Here is a 14,594-nt window from a genome sequence, read left to right as displayed (position 1 = left end):
GGTTGACGATGTTGCATTTAAATATAAATAGTCTGCCCAGAGTGTAAGAAGTTTGGCATGTGTTTCAATGGCAAGTTTTTCCCAAAGAGAGACACTGCTTTCCCCGAATCAACAAATCTTCAAACTTAGATAGGCGAGTTGCATGTCTGAAAACAAGTAAAAAATTAGTTAGAGAGGAAGTTTTTAATATACAGTATGTGAGATAGGTGTATTGTGGATTAGGTAGGTTATTTACATTTTCGTCTAGAAAGAGACATTTAAAGCTGAATAAGAGATTGTTTCTTCTAAAGTATGGAGCTTCCCAAAAACAATCATATTTTTACTGGTGTTCATCGTTAGAGAGTAATTCTAGAGTAGAGTAGAGAGAAATTTTTTTAGGTTGTAACATTTTTAAAAGCGTAATTAGTGTATGGGGTGGGGGTGTTGATTCCCAGTAGATTGAGGGAAGGCGATTATAATAATAATAAAAGTAATCAGAAATTGAATTCTATTAGATTATAATTTTATGGAAAACAAATTACTAATATTTAATTGGAAATAAATAAGAAAGCAATTATCAAATGACTTAATTTACTTTGATGGCAAGACGTTACGTTTTCAAAAGCAGAATGCAAAACTAAAACTAAATTCGAGCTTCAATTTAAATACCGTATGGGAGGAAGAGAAACACAGGTGCTGCATGTTCAGATCCTATTTGTTTGTTTGTTAAGACAAAATTTTTAATTACCAAAGGATTAAGTTGACAGTTGTGGCAATATTTAATTAGAAATGGACAAGTGTCAACTATACAAAGCGCCAAATGTCATCGCCTCAAACAAAGTTTAGAAGAAACCTTCTCTTATTATATAAGATAGTTTTCTTGGCGGTGACATGAGGATTAATTAACTCACCGTCACCACTAGACCACGACAGTGCATTGATTATAAATTAAAAACTAATGGTATATATAGTACTCCCTCTGTTTCACAAAGAGTGTCATTCTAGAAAAAAAATTTTGTTTCACAAAGAATGTCATTTTACATTTCCAATAAGTGTTTTAATGCTAAATTTTCTTTTTTACCCCTAAACCCAAAGCTATTTCATTGAATTTAGATCATTAATCACTTATTAAATAAGGGTAAATATGTATAATTCAAACTTTTCTTAATTTGTGTAAAATATGTCAGAATGACACTCTTTGTGAAACAGAGGGAGTATAAAACTTTACAGTTAAAAATTAGAGCCGTAAGAAATTTTGTTACATCCGTTTACGACTGTTAACTCGTTGATACGTATTCAATCTAGGAGCCAAATCCCACACCGGATGACCTTAATGGTAAAACACAAGTTGAATTCAAAAACAGGTTTTAGAGAAGATTTTTGTATTATTAAGCTTCTGTTTTGAGAATTGAATCCCCCAATGGTTTCAATGAATAGTATTTATACTATAAAGTGTAATTAGTTATTGATCAATACAATTATTTTTCATAAATGCATATGTATCATTCCTAGTATTCATGTCGTAACGCTCTAATCCTTTGGTTTGACCGGATCTCTTGTAAGTCTCTCTCTTTTACTCTAATCTTTCGACAAACACGCTTGTTGGTTCGGAAAGCCGAACTCCTTCGAGTCCCTGAACCGACTAACGCCAAGCTGATCTTTCTCTCTTCTAAGGTCTTGACCTTTCTTGACACGTGTCGCATAGTGGACCACACGACTTTTGGTCCACTTAATAAAAGTTGAGCCGAACCTAGAGGGGTTCTTGGTCCCAACATTAGTCATCCAAGTTCTGCAAACTGGTCAGTTCAGAGGACTTAGGCATTGATGCGAATGTGAACATTTAATTCAAATTTCTTAATTACTTTATGTCTTCTTAGTGTATCCCTCGAATCCCGGGATTTTCCCTAAACGCTCGATACAAGTCGATTTAATATGGTTTTTATAATGTTTTAAAAGATTTTTAAAGGATTTATAGGGTTTTACAAGGTATTTATAAAGTTTTTATAAGTGAAAACCTTATTATAAAACTTTATAAATTTTTTAGAAAACCTTATAAAAATCTTGTAAACGCTTTTACAAGGTTTTTATAAAGTATAATTTTCAGCAGTTTTTATAATTAGAAACCTTATAAAAACCTTATAGCAAGCTTATTAAAACCTAATAAAAAAACCTTATAGCAAGCTTATAAAAACCTTATAAAATTTTGTAAACGCTTTTATAAAGTATAATTTTAGCAATTTTGCCGAGAAAATATTAAAATTTTGGCGGGAAATTTTTTCAGTTTTAATGGCTGGATATTTTTGTTATCATTCAAAAAAGGTAAGTTGGACAATCTATATATACATTTTTGGAAACATTTATAAAATAAATCCTGAAGTTCATACCTATTTACAAGCATACCATTGACATTAATTACTGATTTGTTTTTCATTTAATTAATTAATACTCCCTCCGTTTCATAATATAGGATGTTTAGAGAAGTATTTTTGTTTCATAATATAGGATGTTTCCAACTTTCTATGCAACTTTTAGATCAAATTTATATTTTATATTATGTAGACTTGTTTATGATTGGTTAAACGTTTTTTAAAAGTAACTATTTATTAATACAGTATGCATGTTTTCACTAAAACATCCTATATTTTGAAACAGAGGGAGTATTAAATTTCAATTTTGGAAAACAAGATTTTCCATCCTAATAAAATTTTCAAAACAATAGGAACCACTCCCTTTAACATTAAGTATTAAGTTTATGATTAATTTAATTAATATTAAGTTTCCAATTTTAGAAAACAATAGGAATTAATTCTATAAACATACACAGTATTTTCCTTCTATAAATCACTACTTATTTAATTGTATGTTATAGTTCCTATAATATAAAACAATAAATCTCAAACAAAATACTTTCTACACTAACTAATATATATATATATATTTGTAAGGTTGTACATTTAAAAAAATACAAATTAAATATTAGTTATATATATAGTTAATCTACAAAACAAATAACATTTTATTTTTATTTAAAAAATAGCCCCGCGGTGTAGTTTGTACATAAAAGGGATATATTTGAAAATTAACAACATGTATAGGTGTTTTTGAAAATAAGAATCCAGGAAATCGTTTTAATGGTTCGTTGATCGCAGATTTTTATGAACCAAAAAACAAAATTTTGAAAGGAAATCCGTCTGCATCGTCAATCACAACCTTTTTCATCCTATGACCACACCTTTGGCTTATCTAAATTTCGCAGGTATGCTAAAATCATCCATTCATTCAACGCTTTGTTAACGAAAGATAGGTGACGCATACGACTGCAAGGTGCCTTCTATCACTCCCGCCTATGAGGAAGTGGTCTGGCCAGAAAATGACGTTCCTTCTGAAATTTATGAGGTATGTATCCTCGGAAAGAGAAGTGGTCTGATACCATGCGTCATCATCCACGACCTACCCCATTCAACACGCGGAAGTGATGGAATTCATCAATAAGGTGAACGTGGAACATAGCTTAAATTTGACCATAGACAATGTTCCACTGATCAATGTGATTTGCCTATTTATATTTTCAAAATTTTTCTGTTTAAAAATAATTTTTTGTTATATAATTCATATTTTCTTAGATTTTTTTGTTCGATTTTTAGTTTCTTATACTCTTATAATTTTATATATTCTTGTATATAGTGTTTTACTTTTATTAGAGATAGCTTTAGTAAGAATCCAAACTTATAGTATTAAGCATATATTATTTTTGCAATATGTGACAATATTTGGGTATTGAAGGCCCAACTGAAGCCCATAAATAAACCCAGACGATGGATACATAGAAAATCGTGTAGAGAAGGAAACATCACTACAAGAAATATGAGCTTCGGTAGCAGACCTTTGTAGCGCAAATTTACGAACTGCTACTAAAAGTACCAAAATCGGATGTGAACTCTATTATAGCATTATTGTAGCGTTATTATAGCATTTGGAAAGATTTTCAATAAGCGGGATCCAAAAATCATTATTGTAGCTGGAAAATCATTGAGGAGGCNGTATTTTTGTTTCATAATATAGGATGTTTCCAACTTTCTATGCAACTTTTAGATCAAATTTATATTTTATATTATGTAGACTTGTTTATGATTGGTTAAACGTTTTTTAAAAGTAACTATTTATTAATACAGTATGCATGTTTTCACTAAAACATCCTATATTTTGAAACAGAGGGAGTATTAAATTTCAATTTTGGAAAACAAGATTTTCCATCCTAATAAAATTTTCAAAACAATAGGAACCACTCCCTTTAACATTAAGTATTAAGTTTATGATTAATTTAATTAATATTAAGTTTCCAATTTTAGAAAACAATAGGAATTAATTCTATAAACATACACAGTATTTTCCTTCTATAAATCACTACTTATTTAATTGTATGTTATAGTTCCTATAATATAAAACAATAAATCTCAAACAAAATACTTTCTACACTAACTAATATATATATATATATTTGTAAGGTTGTACATTTAAAAAAATACAAATTAAATATTAGTTATATATATAGTTAATCTACAAAACAAATAACATTTTATTTTTATTTAAAAAATAGCCCCGCGGTGTAGTTTGTACATAAAAGGGATATATTTGAAAATTAACAACATGTATAGGTGTTTTTGAAAATAAGAATCCAGGAAATCGTTTTAATGGTTCGTTGATCGCAGATTTTTATGAACCAAAAAACAAAATTTTGAAAGGAAATCCGTCTGCATCGTCAATCACAACCTTTTTCATCCTATGACCACACCTTTGGCTTATCTAAATTTCGCAGGTATGCTAAAATCATCCATTCATTCAACGCTTTGTTAACGAAAGATAGGTGACGCATACGACTGCAAGGTGCCTTCTATCACTCCCGCCTATGAGGAAGTGGTCTGGCCAGAAAATGACGTTCCTTCTGAAATTTATGAGGTATGTATCCTCGGAAAGAGAAGTGGTCTGATACCATGCGTCATCATCCACGACCTACCCCATTCAACACGCGGAAGTGATGGAATTCATCAATAAGGTGAACGTGGAACATAGCTTAAATTTGACCATAGACAATGTTCCACTGATCAATGTGATTTGCCTATTTATATTTTCAAAATTTTTCTGTTTAAAAATAATTTTTTGTTATATAATTCATATTTTCTTAGATTTTTTTGTTCGATTTTTAGTTTCTTATACTCTTATAATTTTATATATTCTTGTATATAGTGTTTTACTTTTATTAGAGATAGCTTTAGTAAGAATCCAAACTTATAGTATTAAGCATATATTATTTTTGCAATATGTGACAATATTTGGGTATTGAAGGCCCAACTGAAGCCCATAAATAAACCCAGACGATGGATACATAGAAAATCGTGTAGAGAAGGAAACATCACTACAAGAAATATGAGCTTCGGTAGCAGACCTTTGTAGCGCAAATTTACGAACTGCTACTAAAAGTACCAAAATCGGATGTGAACTCTATTATAGCATTATTGTAGCGTTATTATAGCATTTGGAAAGATTTTCAATAAGCGGGATCCAAAAATCATTATTGTAGCTGGAAAATCATTGAGGAGGCAAAACACTTAACCAAATTTCTAGTTTGTCCGCCAAATTAAAACTTAGCTCATCTTTTTTTCCTCTAAGAACAACATTTATACAAAAAAAAGAAAATTCAATTCATTTATCCCTAATCTAAATCAAAGAAAAGTTCCCCTCTTCTCTCCACTTCTCCTCTCTCTCCGATCTCTACTCTCCCTCTCAGTCCCAGTCTCCGTCTCTCCACGTCCGCTCGTCGGCAATTTCTCTTCCTTCGCCGCCACCACTTTCTCCTCCATCATCTCAGCCGCCGTCACCGGAGGTGGCCATTCACGGGGTTGCCAAACTGAGTCTCATGACCAGAAACTCGCCAAATCCTTGACCTTTCCTCACTTAATCACAATTGGTACTCTTATTATGAACTAATCAATCTTCTCAAAGATACAAATTTTTAGGAATCGATGTTTCTTTGTAAGTCAATGAATTTCTCAATCTGATTTTGTGTCTGTAATATCTGGGTTTATAAAGTCTGTAACCTTTTTTTTTTTTTGCTGTCTGAAAGTTAAATATTGTTTAGCTGTTTATTACTTTACTCATGATCTTGTCCTTATGTACGATATGATAATAAATTATGTGTCTTTTTTGTTTTTGGATGTGTTTTTCACTAAACCTCAGAGTTTTGGTTTGTAAACTTTTTAGGTGTTGGATCAAAAATTGGAGCAGGGGTTTATATTCTTGTGGGAACAGTGGCGAGAGAGCATTCAAGACCTGCTCTAGCCTTTTCATTCTTTATAGCTGGTGTTTTTATAGCACTCTCTAGTCTTTTTCCTTCAGCTGGAAGTGCCTATCACTATACTCTTACATTTGCATTGGTGAAGGGTATCATTTCACTTGCTTGTTTAGTTATCTAGCAGTTTGTTGCGGTAAGGATTTGGAGCTTTTGAAGTTTTGTTTATGAATTTTGTGGGATTCTGCAGAGTTGCGTGGTTAATTGGCTGACACTGATTCTGGAATACACTCTTGGTGGTTCAACTGTTGCTCGTGGCATATCTCTAGATCTGGTATTATGATGCCCTTTGACTAATATATTCTGCAAACGGTTATGATGGATTTCTCTTATTTTCTTGGGCAGATTAGTACCTGCAATGGCTTTTACTGTTACCAATTCACACCTAATTCGCCAGACAAACCCAAGATTTGGACTGAGAACTGGCCTAGATGGTAAGTAGATTGGTCTTTGGTTCCGCTAACATTTCCTTGAATTCAGTTTCCATACAAAGTTGGAGTCTTTTGGAGATTCTTGTTCATTAGCAGGTGAATCTGATTTTTGCGGTCTGAAAAGACTTGTTCTTTTCTTCTACGTTTAAAACTTTTGGAGGCAGAGACCCTCACAGACCAGCAGACGAGGAAGTTAGTTAGCTCTGTATCATTTTGTAATCTAAATGGATTTTTGTTGTATGTTAGTATCACGGAGGAACGAATTTTGGACGTACTTCAGGAGGACCTTTTATCACTACGAGCTATGACTATGAAGCTCCGACTGATGAGTATGGTGAGTTTGTACTTTGTAAAAAAGAAGATCACTATGTAATGAGATCACTATGTAAAGAAGATCACTTTATTATATTTAGCATTTTGCAACTTTTTATAGGAAATGTATTCTGAATTATGCAAATTTTATACTGCAAACGGTTTGTGATAATTCAATAAGTTATAGATTTTCTTTTTTATCAATCTCTTAACATTCTCCAAAATCACTAAATTACATTATCAACTCACAACAACAAAAAGAATTCATGATATTTGATTTAAAGTTTATGAAATAGGATTTAGGGTTTATCTAGGGTATAGAGATTCATATGTAGAATATTTTTCTATTTCAAAATTAAGAAAAAAAAATAGAACGAATTATTATTTCATACTAAAAAAATAAAATAAAATAAAAATTATTACAAAATTCAAATAAGGATAAAAAGTTAGTTGAATTTTTGAATTAGGATTTAGGGTTTATGGTTTGGGGTTTAGGGTATAAGAGTATATAATGTTTGAAGTATATATAAATCTACTTATAATATAAATACAAATACTAAACTTTTAATTGTAAATTATTAAATTTTCTACTTATAATAGCAATGAAAATATAGAATATTTTTATATTGTTTTATTACAAAATAGAAATAAGAATGCAAGCAATAGAGTATTTGATGTTAGGGTATAGGGTATAAGAGTTGTGATTTAGGGTATAGGGTTTGAAACTACTAACTCTTAACCATAAACACTAAATTTTTAATTGTAAATAATTTAACACCAATATCATAAAATATATCAAAAATAAAAAAAAGATTCAAGTATTAATCTAGTAATTAAAAAAAATATATATATTTCAAGTATTACAAATTTTAAAATTAAATAGAAAAGCTGGTTTCTGATTGGTTAATCTGTAGAGTTAAGGACCACCCCTTGNATCAATTTTTTTTTTTTTTTTTTTTTTTTTTTTTTTTGTGTGTGTGAGAGAAACTCTTCCTCTTCTCTTCGTCGATAGCTTCTCTCTATGTCCATGATTTTTCATTAGCTTGTCTTCTTTGCCTTCGAGCTACCGTTCTCATCTGTATAGACGCAACCAAAGACCAAACCCAAGGCAAAATCGGATCAATCGTAGCAATCGGAGGAAGCGAAATCACAATACCACCACCAAAAATGACTTGTTCATCGGAATCAAACACACTCAGTATCATTCTATTATTGTCAGATTGTGACTGATTTTGGTTTCCGTTTGTTTTTCCCAGAGACAGATGCTGGTTCACTTTCTGGATTTTCAACCAAAAGCCTTTCTAATTTGAATTCTCCCGTTCTCTTCAGGTCAGATTTGTTTCGTTCTAGCTTTTGTTGTTGTGATATTCGGTTAGGTTAATGACTTGAATCTTCTGCTAATTTTTTTTCTTTCTCGTTTAGGTTATTGATTAAGATCGAAGATGAGATTTAGTATGGCTTTTCTCAGATTGATTTTGAATCTGATTTATGTGTGTGTAGGAGCTGAAACGGAGACATCACATGTATATAACTCAGTTTTCCTCATGACTTGTGAAGTTCTTGGTTCCTCTTCCTCTGATCCTTCTAATAGCTTGTGTTTGGTATTTCGTTTTGTTTATTTACGTTGTGAACTTTGCAGAGAAAAACTTCAGCTGGTGATCCTGGGACCATATGTCTGTCTGCTTATGTTATTTCGGTTTCTTGATTTCAGGTTGTTCAACAAAAAACTGCTTCTTGCTTGTGTTTGACAACTGTCACGAACGAAGACAAGCTTGAGTTCAGCAAGATCCTTGAGGCATGGCAATTGTTATTGGTCTCTGCATATGCGTTATGACTCTTATGAAGAAATAGAGAGTTCACACAAAGCCAAAGGCTCTAAGGTCATCTGCTGATGGAATGGCGTTGGCTGTTAAATGGTATGAGTTGGCGATTTACTAGAGCTGCTTCGGTTTCTTTATGACTTGGTTTGGTGAAGAAATGTACTTGTCTTTTTTTTTTATGACTTTGTTTGGTAATTCAAACATTTGTATTCTTTTGGGTATTTGATAGAATAATTCTATGTAAAATGTATGTTTTATAAATTCAATGTAATATTAATTTTATTTATGAATCAATTTGTAATTTATATTTTATTATTTTATGCAATATAGGTTTCAAATAATTGAAATATAGCACATAATATTATACATTACAACAGAATTAACAAAATGATACAAAACAATATTTTACAGCACTAATAAAATGATACAAAACAATAGTTTATAGCACGAAATGTTTGCTATGAAAACAAACATAATAGCACGAACTAAACGCTAGTTAATAATATTAAATAGCGGAGTATTAGCGCTATAATAGGTCAATCTATCATAGCGCGTAAAAACTGCTATGGTAGAGGAGGGGTCTACTATAGCTCCTCATTATACAGCGTTTTCAAATGCGCTACGAAAGCCCTTTAGTAGCATTTTCCGTGTGCTAGTAATGTCCATATTTCTTGTAGTGCATAACTCGATTAGAACATTTAGAAGCATCATCAGCCGCTCGCGTCCAAGCGGCTCTCTCCCACTGAATCGTTTTCTGAATCGTTTTCAAATGTGGCTCTCTCCCACTGAATCGTTTGGTTTTGATACCATATTAATATGAACCAAAGCCTTAGACTGAACTCTTGTTAAAAGATTCATTTCTAAAATCTCTTAGTTTTGTGATATTTTAGAAAAAAATATATATTAATGATATTTATGATAATTTTTCTACGCTATAAATTTAATAAAAATTACATATATTATTTCATAATTAAATGCCTTCAGTATATGTAGGAGCAGCCATCATTGAGAATTGAGAAATTATTTTTATTATCTATGTTTCTAATTTAGGAAGAAAAGAAATAAGAAAATCATTTATGTTGATATTAATCTATATATATAAAGTGTAGTTTACTCACTCCTGGTGCTGCCACGTCATCACCTCTATCAGTTAACAAAGACCATTTTTTTAAGCCCAATTTTAGGAGACAACGATCTCAACCGTCCCCCCATCTTGATTCCCTTCTGTCACCTCATACGTCCCTCATCTTCTTCATTCTTTCTTTACTTGCTTATCCTTCAAACCCTTTCACTATCTCATTGAATCGTTTTCCTCTAAAACCGTTACTCAAGTCTTTCAATGCTCTGTCATTCAAATGAAGCCGCACTACTTTTTCTTCAATGCGTGCAAGGTCAAGTCCTATATAATGCCCTCTCCTCCAACCTCATGCCTCTCACAATTTCCTTACTCTCTAAATTTTATCTTTATTAACATGGATTCCACTGTTGTTTCATTTGCAAATCTCAAAGCTGGCCGTCTGCACCAGCAGATCTTTGGAAGATTACTTAAAGGAGGCCAACTAATGGGAGTAACACACCAATAACATAAACAACCCACTAACTACCACCACAACTACCAGATTATGCTGCTTTCACCATGTTTCCGCATTCACCGCTACAACCACCGCCGCAGCCGCTTGCATTTGCTGCTTTGACCATGTTTCCACAACCACCACCACCCACCACAACCCCCGCCACAGCCACTGCTGCCGCCACAACCGCTAGCTTTCACTGCTTTCATCATTTCTCCACATTCTCCACTACAACCACTTCCGCAACCACTAGCTTTCACTGCGTTCACCATGTCCCCGCATTCTCCACTGCAACCACTGCCACAACGGCTAGCATTTGCTGCTTTCACCATATCTCCACATTCACTGCTACATCCACTACCACAGCTGCTAGCATTTGCTGCTATGTTCACCATATCTCCGCATTCTCCACTACAACCACTGCCGCAACCACTAGCATTAGCTGCTTTCCTCATGTTTCCGCATTCACCGCTACAGCCACCTCTGCAGCCGCTGCCTTTTTCAAGAGCTATGATAGCAACTGCAGTCCCCACATTAGTGGAGTCTGCATTCACTTTATTTTCTGTCACAGCTACAAGTTTAGTCTATTTGCTTTCCTCTTTTACGTCTTTGGTTCCGACAGTGACGCCATCAAAACCACCTTTCTTCAGAACAGCACTGAGTATGAAAGTAGATACGATTCCAGGCAAAACCAACCAATTCTCTTTTACCTGCATATTGAATAACAGAGTGAAAAAGAGCATGGAGAAGAGAAAGAAGAAGTAACATTCCAAATTTCACACTTGCCTCAACGGAACCAAATTTCATATCAACCAATCCCACAACTTTTACATATGGATGTTGCTTAGAAAAATCAACAAGAGTCACATAATCTTTATCACTTCTAAGGTTTGCGTAGTATTTTGGTTCATAATCCAGCTTCCTCCCAGAGAAAACTTTCAGTTGCAAACCAGTAAAAGCATTGCATCATTGGAATGTATTACATTGTCAAAAACAAGAAGGTGACTCTCTTTTTAATTGAAGTGATGGAATGATGGAATATACCACTTGAGGACCCAAAAGCTCGAAGAGCGGCATATCTGCACTGGAGGTGTTCATTTTTTTAAGTGACCATTTGGAGTTCCACAAAGACCAGAAACTACCAGTATAATCCGCAAGCACGTGAGTTTCACCAGAGTCTGTCTCGCCAATCACTTGTCTTTGATCATGTTCAAGTGTAGCTCCACCAGTAGAGTTCCTAAAACACAACAAAGAGGTGATCACAGCAGAAAAACGTGTTTAGTTTTCAAGAGAAAGTGTTGTGTTGTGTCAAACGCCATACCTCATTTGAAGTCTGATCACCTCTGTTTGTGTTTTATCAACAATGTGTCTTAAGCTCATAGAAAGACGAGAGTTCCCAATAATTGGAAAGAAGCAAGAGCCTTTGCACGATGGTCTTGATTGAACCATGTGTAAGACTGATGGACTGCGTATTGGTTTACTTTTAAATACAGTAGACTATAATAACTAGCAATAAAAAGACCACAAAATTCAATAACATAAATATTAAGCAAAAACTAAAAGTGAAAAATACTCCTACTTAAACAACGGGAAAAATGCCAAAAAAAACCCGAAGTTATTTTTATTTGGACGTTTAATACCCAATGGTTTTGGATTGGAATAAAAATACACCAAATAATAAAAACGTGTCATTTAAAACCTAAAATACTAAGTTTTGTTATTTCTATACACACGATATTTCAACAAAATTAAAATTCCAATTTTATCCCGGTTATCTAAATAATTATTAATTTTTAATATATAAATTCTCGGTTTTCTGTTAACCATATCAAACCGGGATTAAACCCCGGTTTAATCTATTTCTTTCATCTTCGTCGTCCTCTTGTTTCTGGAAATTTTCTAAAGAGATCAAAAGGTAATTCAAACAAAAGAATTAACCAAAAATTAAAAAAAAATTAAAAGCCACATTGCAAGAGGAATCAGATGAAGTCGCCTTTATTGTTGCAAGCAGTGAAGAAGATATAAGCAGTCTCATCAGTCATCACCAACGAGACCCTCAGAGATCCGAGCAGGTCGGAGATGAGAGGAAGAAGCATCACCAGGTTTATGACAGTCTCCGCTCGTTCCTGGTTTTAGTTGATCCACCTTCACGAACACCAGTTTCCTCTTCTCCTGTGGCGCCTGCTACTGTGGCTGGTCACGAGACGGAGGCGGTGGGCTTCTTCCTCGTCGCCGCGTCGGAGGCGGTCCGTTTCTTTATCGTGGTATGTGCAGGAAATTATCGTTGCTGGTGTTTGACGCCATTGAACTGAGATAAAATCTCAAAACGAACAAAATCTCTTTTTGCTTCGATCACTTTAGAGATTTTGATTAAGAAGAGGAGGAAGAAGAGAGAAAGAAGTTTAATTCGGTTTGATAGGGTTAACAGAAAACTGAGAATTTATATATTAAAAATTAATAATTAATTTAATAATCAGGGTAAAATTGGAATTTTAATTTTGTTGAAAATTCGTGTGTATAGAAATAACAACACTTATTATTTTGAGTTTTAAATGACACGTTTTTATTATTTGGTGTATTTTTATTCCAATCCAAAACCATTGGGTATTAAACGTCCAAATAAAAATAACTTCGGGTGTTTTTTGGCATTTTTCCCCTTAAACAACCCACTAACTTTAATTAAAAACCCCAGAATTAAAATTACCCCACTAACATAAGCTAACGAAATGAATAAGAAGGCACAACATTAGGAAGTAAATGATTTAAAATAAATTAGACGAAACATAGATCCAAAATTAAACAGACACACCAATATAACAAAATATGTGAAGTGAAACTTAACTAATATCTACTAATCTTCATTAGAATATGAGAATATAATCAGACACAAACCTATGTTAGCATATACATACATTAGAAATAGTTTTCTAGGGAAAATAAAAATTATATTATAAATGGATTTTAACAATACGCCGCATGTGTGACATTATACTTTTGTAAACAAATTTTCTAATTGTTCTTAAGTTTGAATCGATTAAAAAATTAAAGGACCACAAATTTAAGAAGTAACACCACTCTCCCAATTTACACTAACCATTATGCTATAAATTAATGATTAAGAACTAAACGGTAAACCTCATAAAGACGTGCATATCAAAGAATCAACAATAAGGGGAAAAGGGAGGCCAACAGGTAAAACAAACATCACAGAAAAACGTATCTCCAACTCACAACCAGCCTATAAATAACTCTATGCAAAGTCTAAACTAAAAGTCACACACAACTCCCAAAAAATGATTCCAAACACAGCTTACTCCATTGAAGAACTACCATATGATGTGCTCTGAGATATTATCTCTCGAGTTGCACGGAGGTCACGCACAAACGTCAGACATATTATGCAAGCATCACCACATCTAGCCAAAGCAGCACAAGATCACCGAATTTACAAGCATATCAACCTACGGCCACTAGCAATCAATCTCCTAGCAGCACTCACGAAATACCAAGACCTCATGCAAAAAACCATTGCAAGTGGAAACGTGGAGGCACACTACATCAAAGGGATCCAGGAGTATTTCCACAAAAACAATACAGAAGAAGGGTTGGCACACTTGAAGAAGGAAGCATAAGGTACTTACGAGAACGGTATTTTACCTTTACGGAATTGTACAGTTGTGCAGGGATGAGACAGCAGAAGGAAAATTTTGGCTCGACAAGCTAGGCTGGAAAGAAAACAAGGTAAAGAGTGATCAATGCTGGAACAATATCAAGAAATCGTTACACAGAGTCAATGTACAAAAACTCGAGTGCTACTACAATACATTGGCAGAAGTCCGTCCAACTATCATCTGCACCCTCAATGATATGGAGAATAGATGCAAACAATGCTACTTCTTCAAACAACTGATCAAGTTTGCATTTTTCTGTTAGCTTAAGGCAAAACAATAAGCCTAACCAATGTTATCATCCTCTACAAATTTCCAAACTTCATAATAAAGTCATTGTTTTCCTGCTTCATAAACAAAGAATACGCCTCCATAATAACATGAGAAGAAGATAAAGTAATCAAAAGTATACCAAGAATAGAAAAAGATAGAGAGAAAATAATAAATTATCCCACAAGTTACCATGA

General features: G+C 33.3%; 1 protein-coding gene and 2 long non-coding RNA genes across 6 annotated transcripts; 2 read left to right on the top strand and 1 right to left on the bottom strand.

Annotated features, from left to right (window-relative positions):
• LOC104732395 lies at nt 5,517-7,186 on the top strand. 4 transcript variants are annotated; one of them, XR_758799.2, is made up of 4 exons: nt 5,517-5,944; nt 6,238-6,417; nt 6,516-6,599; nt 6,676-7,186. It is a non-coding gene; the product is annotated as an uncharacterized LOC104732395 (long non-coding RNA). The 4 variants fall into 4 exon arrangements; XR_758798.2 differs by having other exon boundaries at nt 6,671-7,186; XR_758796.2 differs by having other exon boundaries at nt 5,520-5,944; nt 6,516-7,186.
• LOC109128082 lies at nt 8,044-9,140 on the top strand. The gene is made up of 3 exons (XR_002034532.1): nt 8,044-8,397; nt 8,569-8,669; nt 8,780-9,140. It is a non-coding gene; the product is annotated as an uncharacterized LOC109128082 (long non-coding RNA).
• On the bottom strand, nt 10,543-11,908 carry LOC109127978 (glycine-rich domain-containing protein 1-like). The gene is made up of 5 exons (XM_019233627.1): nt 11,781-11,908; nt 11,504-11,696; nt 11,246-11,377; nt 11,100-11,169; nt 10,543-11,003 (listed from the first exon to the last, which is right to left on the bottom strand). Exons 1-5 carry the CDS (start codon nt 11,906-11,908, stop codon nt 10,543-10,545), a joined length of 984 nt encoding a protein of 327 aa, XP_019089172.1.

Source organism: Camelina sativa, chromosome 12, assembly GCF_000633955.1.
Source record: "Camelina sativa cultivar DH55 chromosome 12, Cs, whole genome shotgun sequence".
NCBI classification, from domain to species: Eukaryota; Viridiplantae; Streptophyta; class Magnoliopsida; order Brassicales; family Brassicaceae; genus Camelina; species Camelina sativa.
The sequence above is the reverse complement of the archived record's forward strand: the minus strand, read 5'-3'. Positions and strand labels throughout refer to the sequence as shown.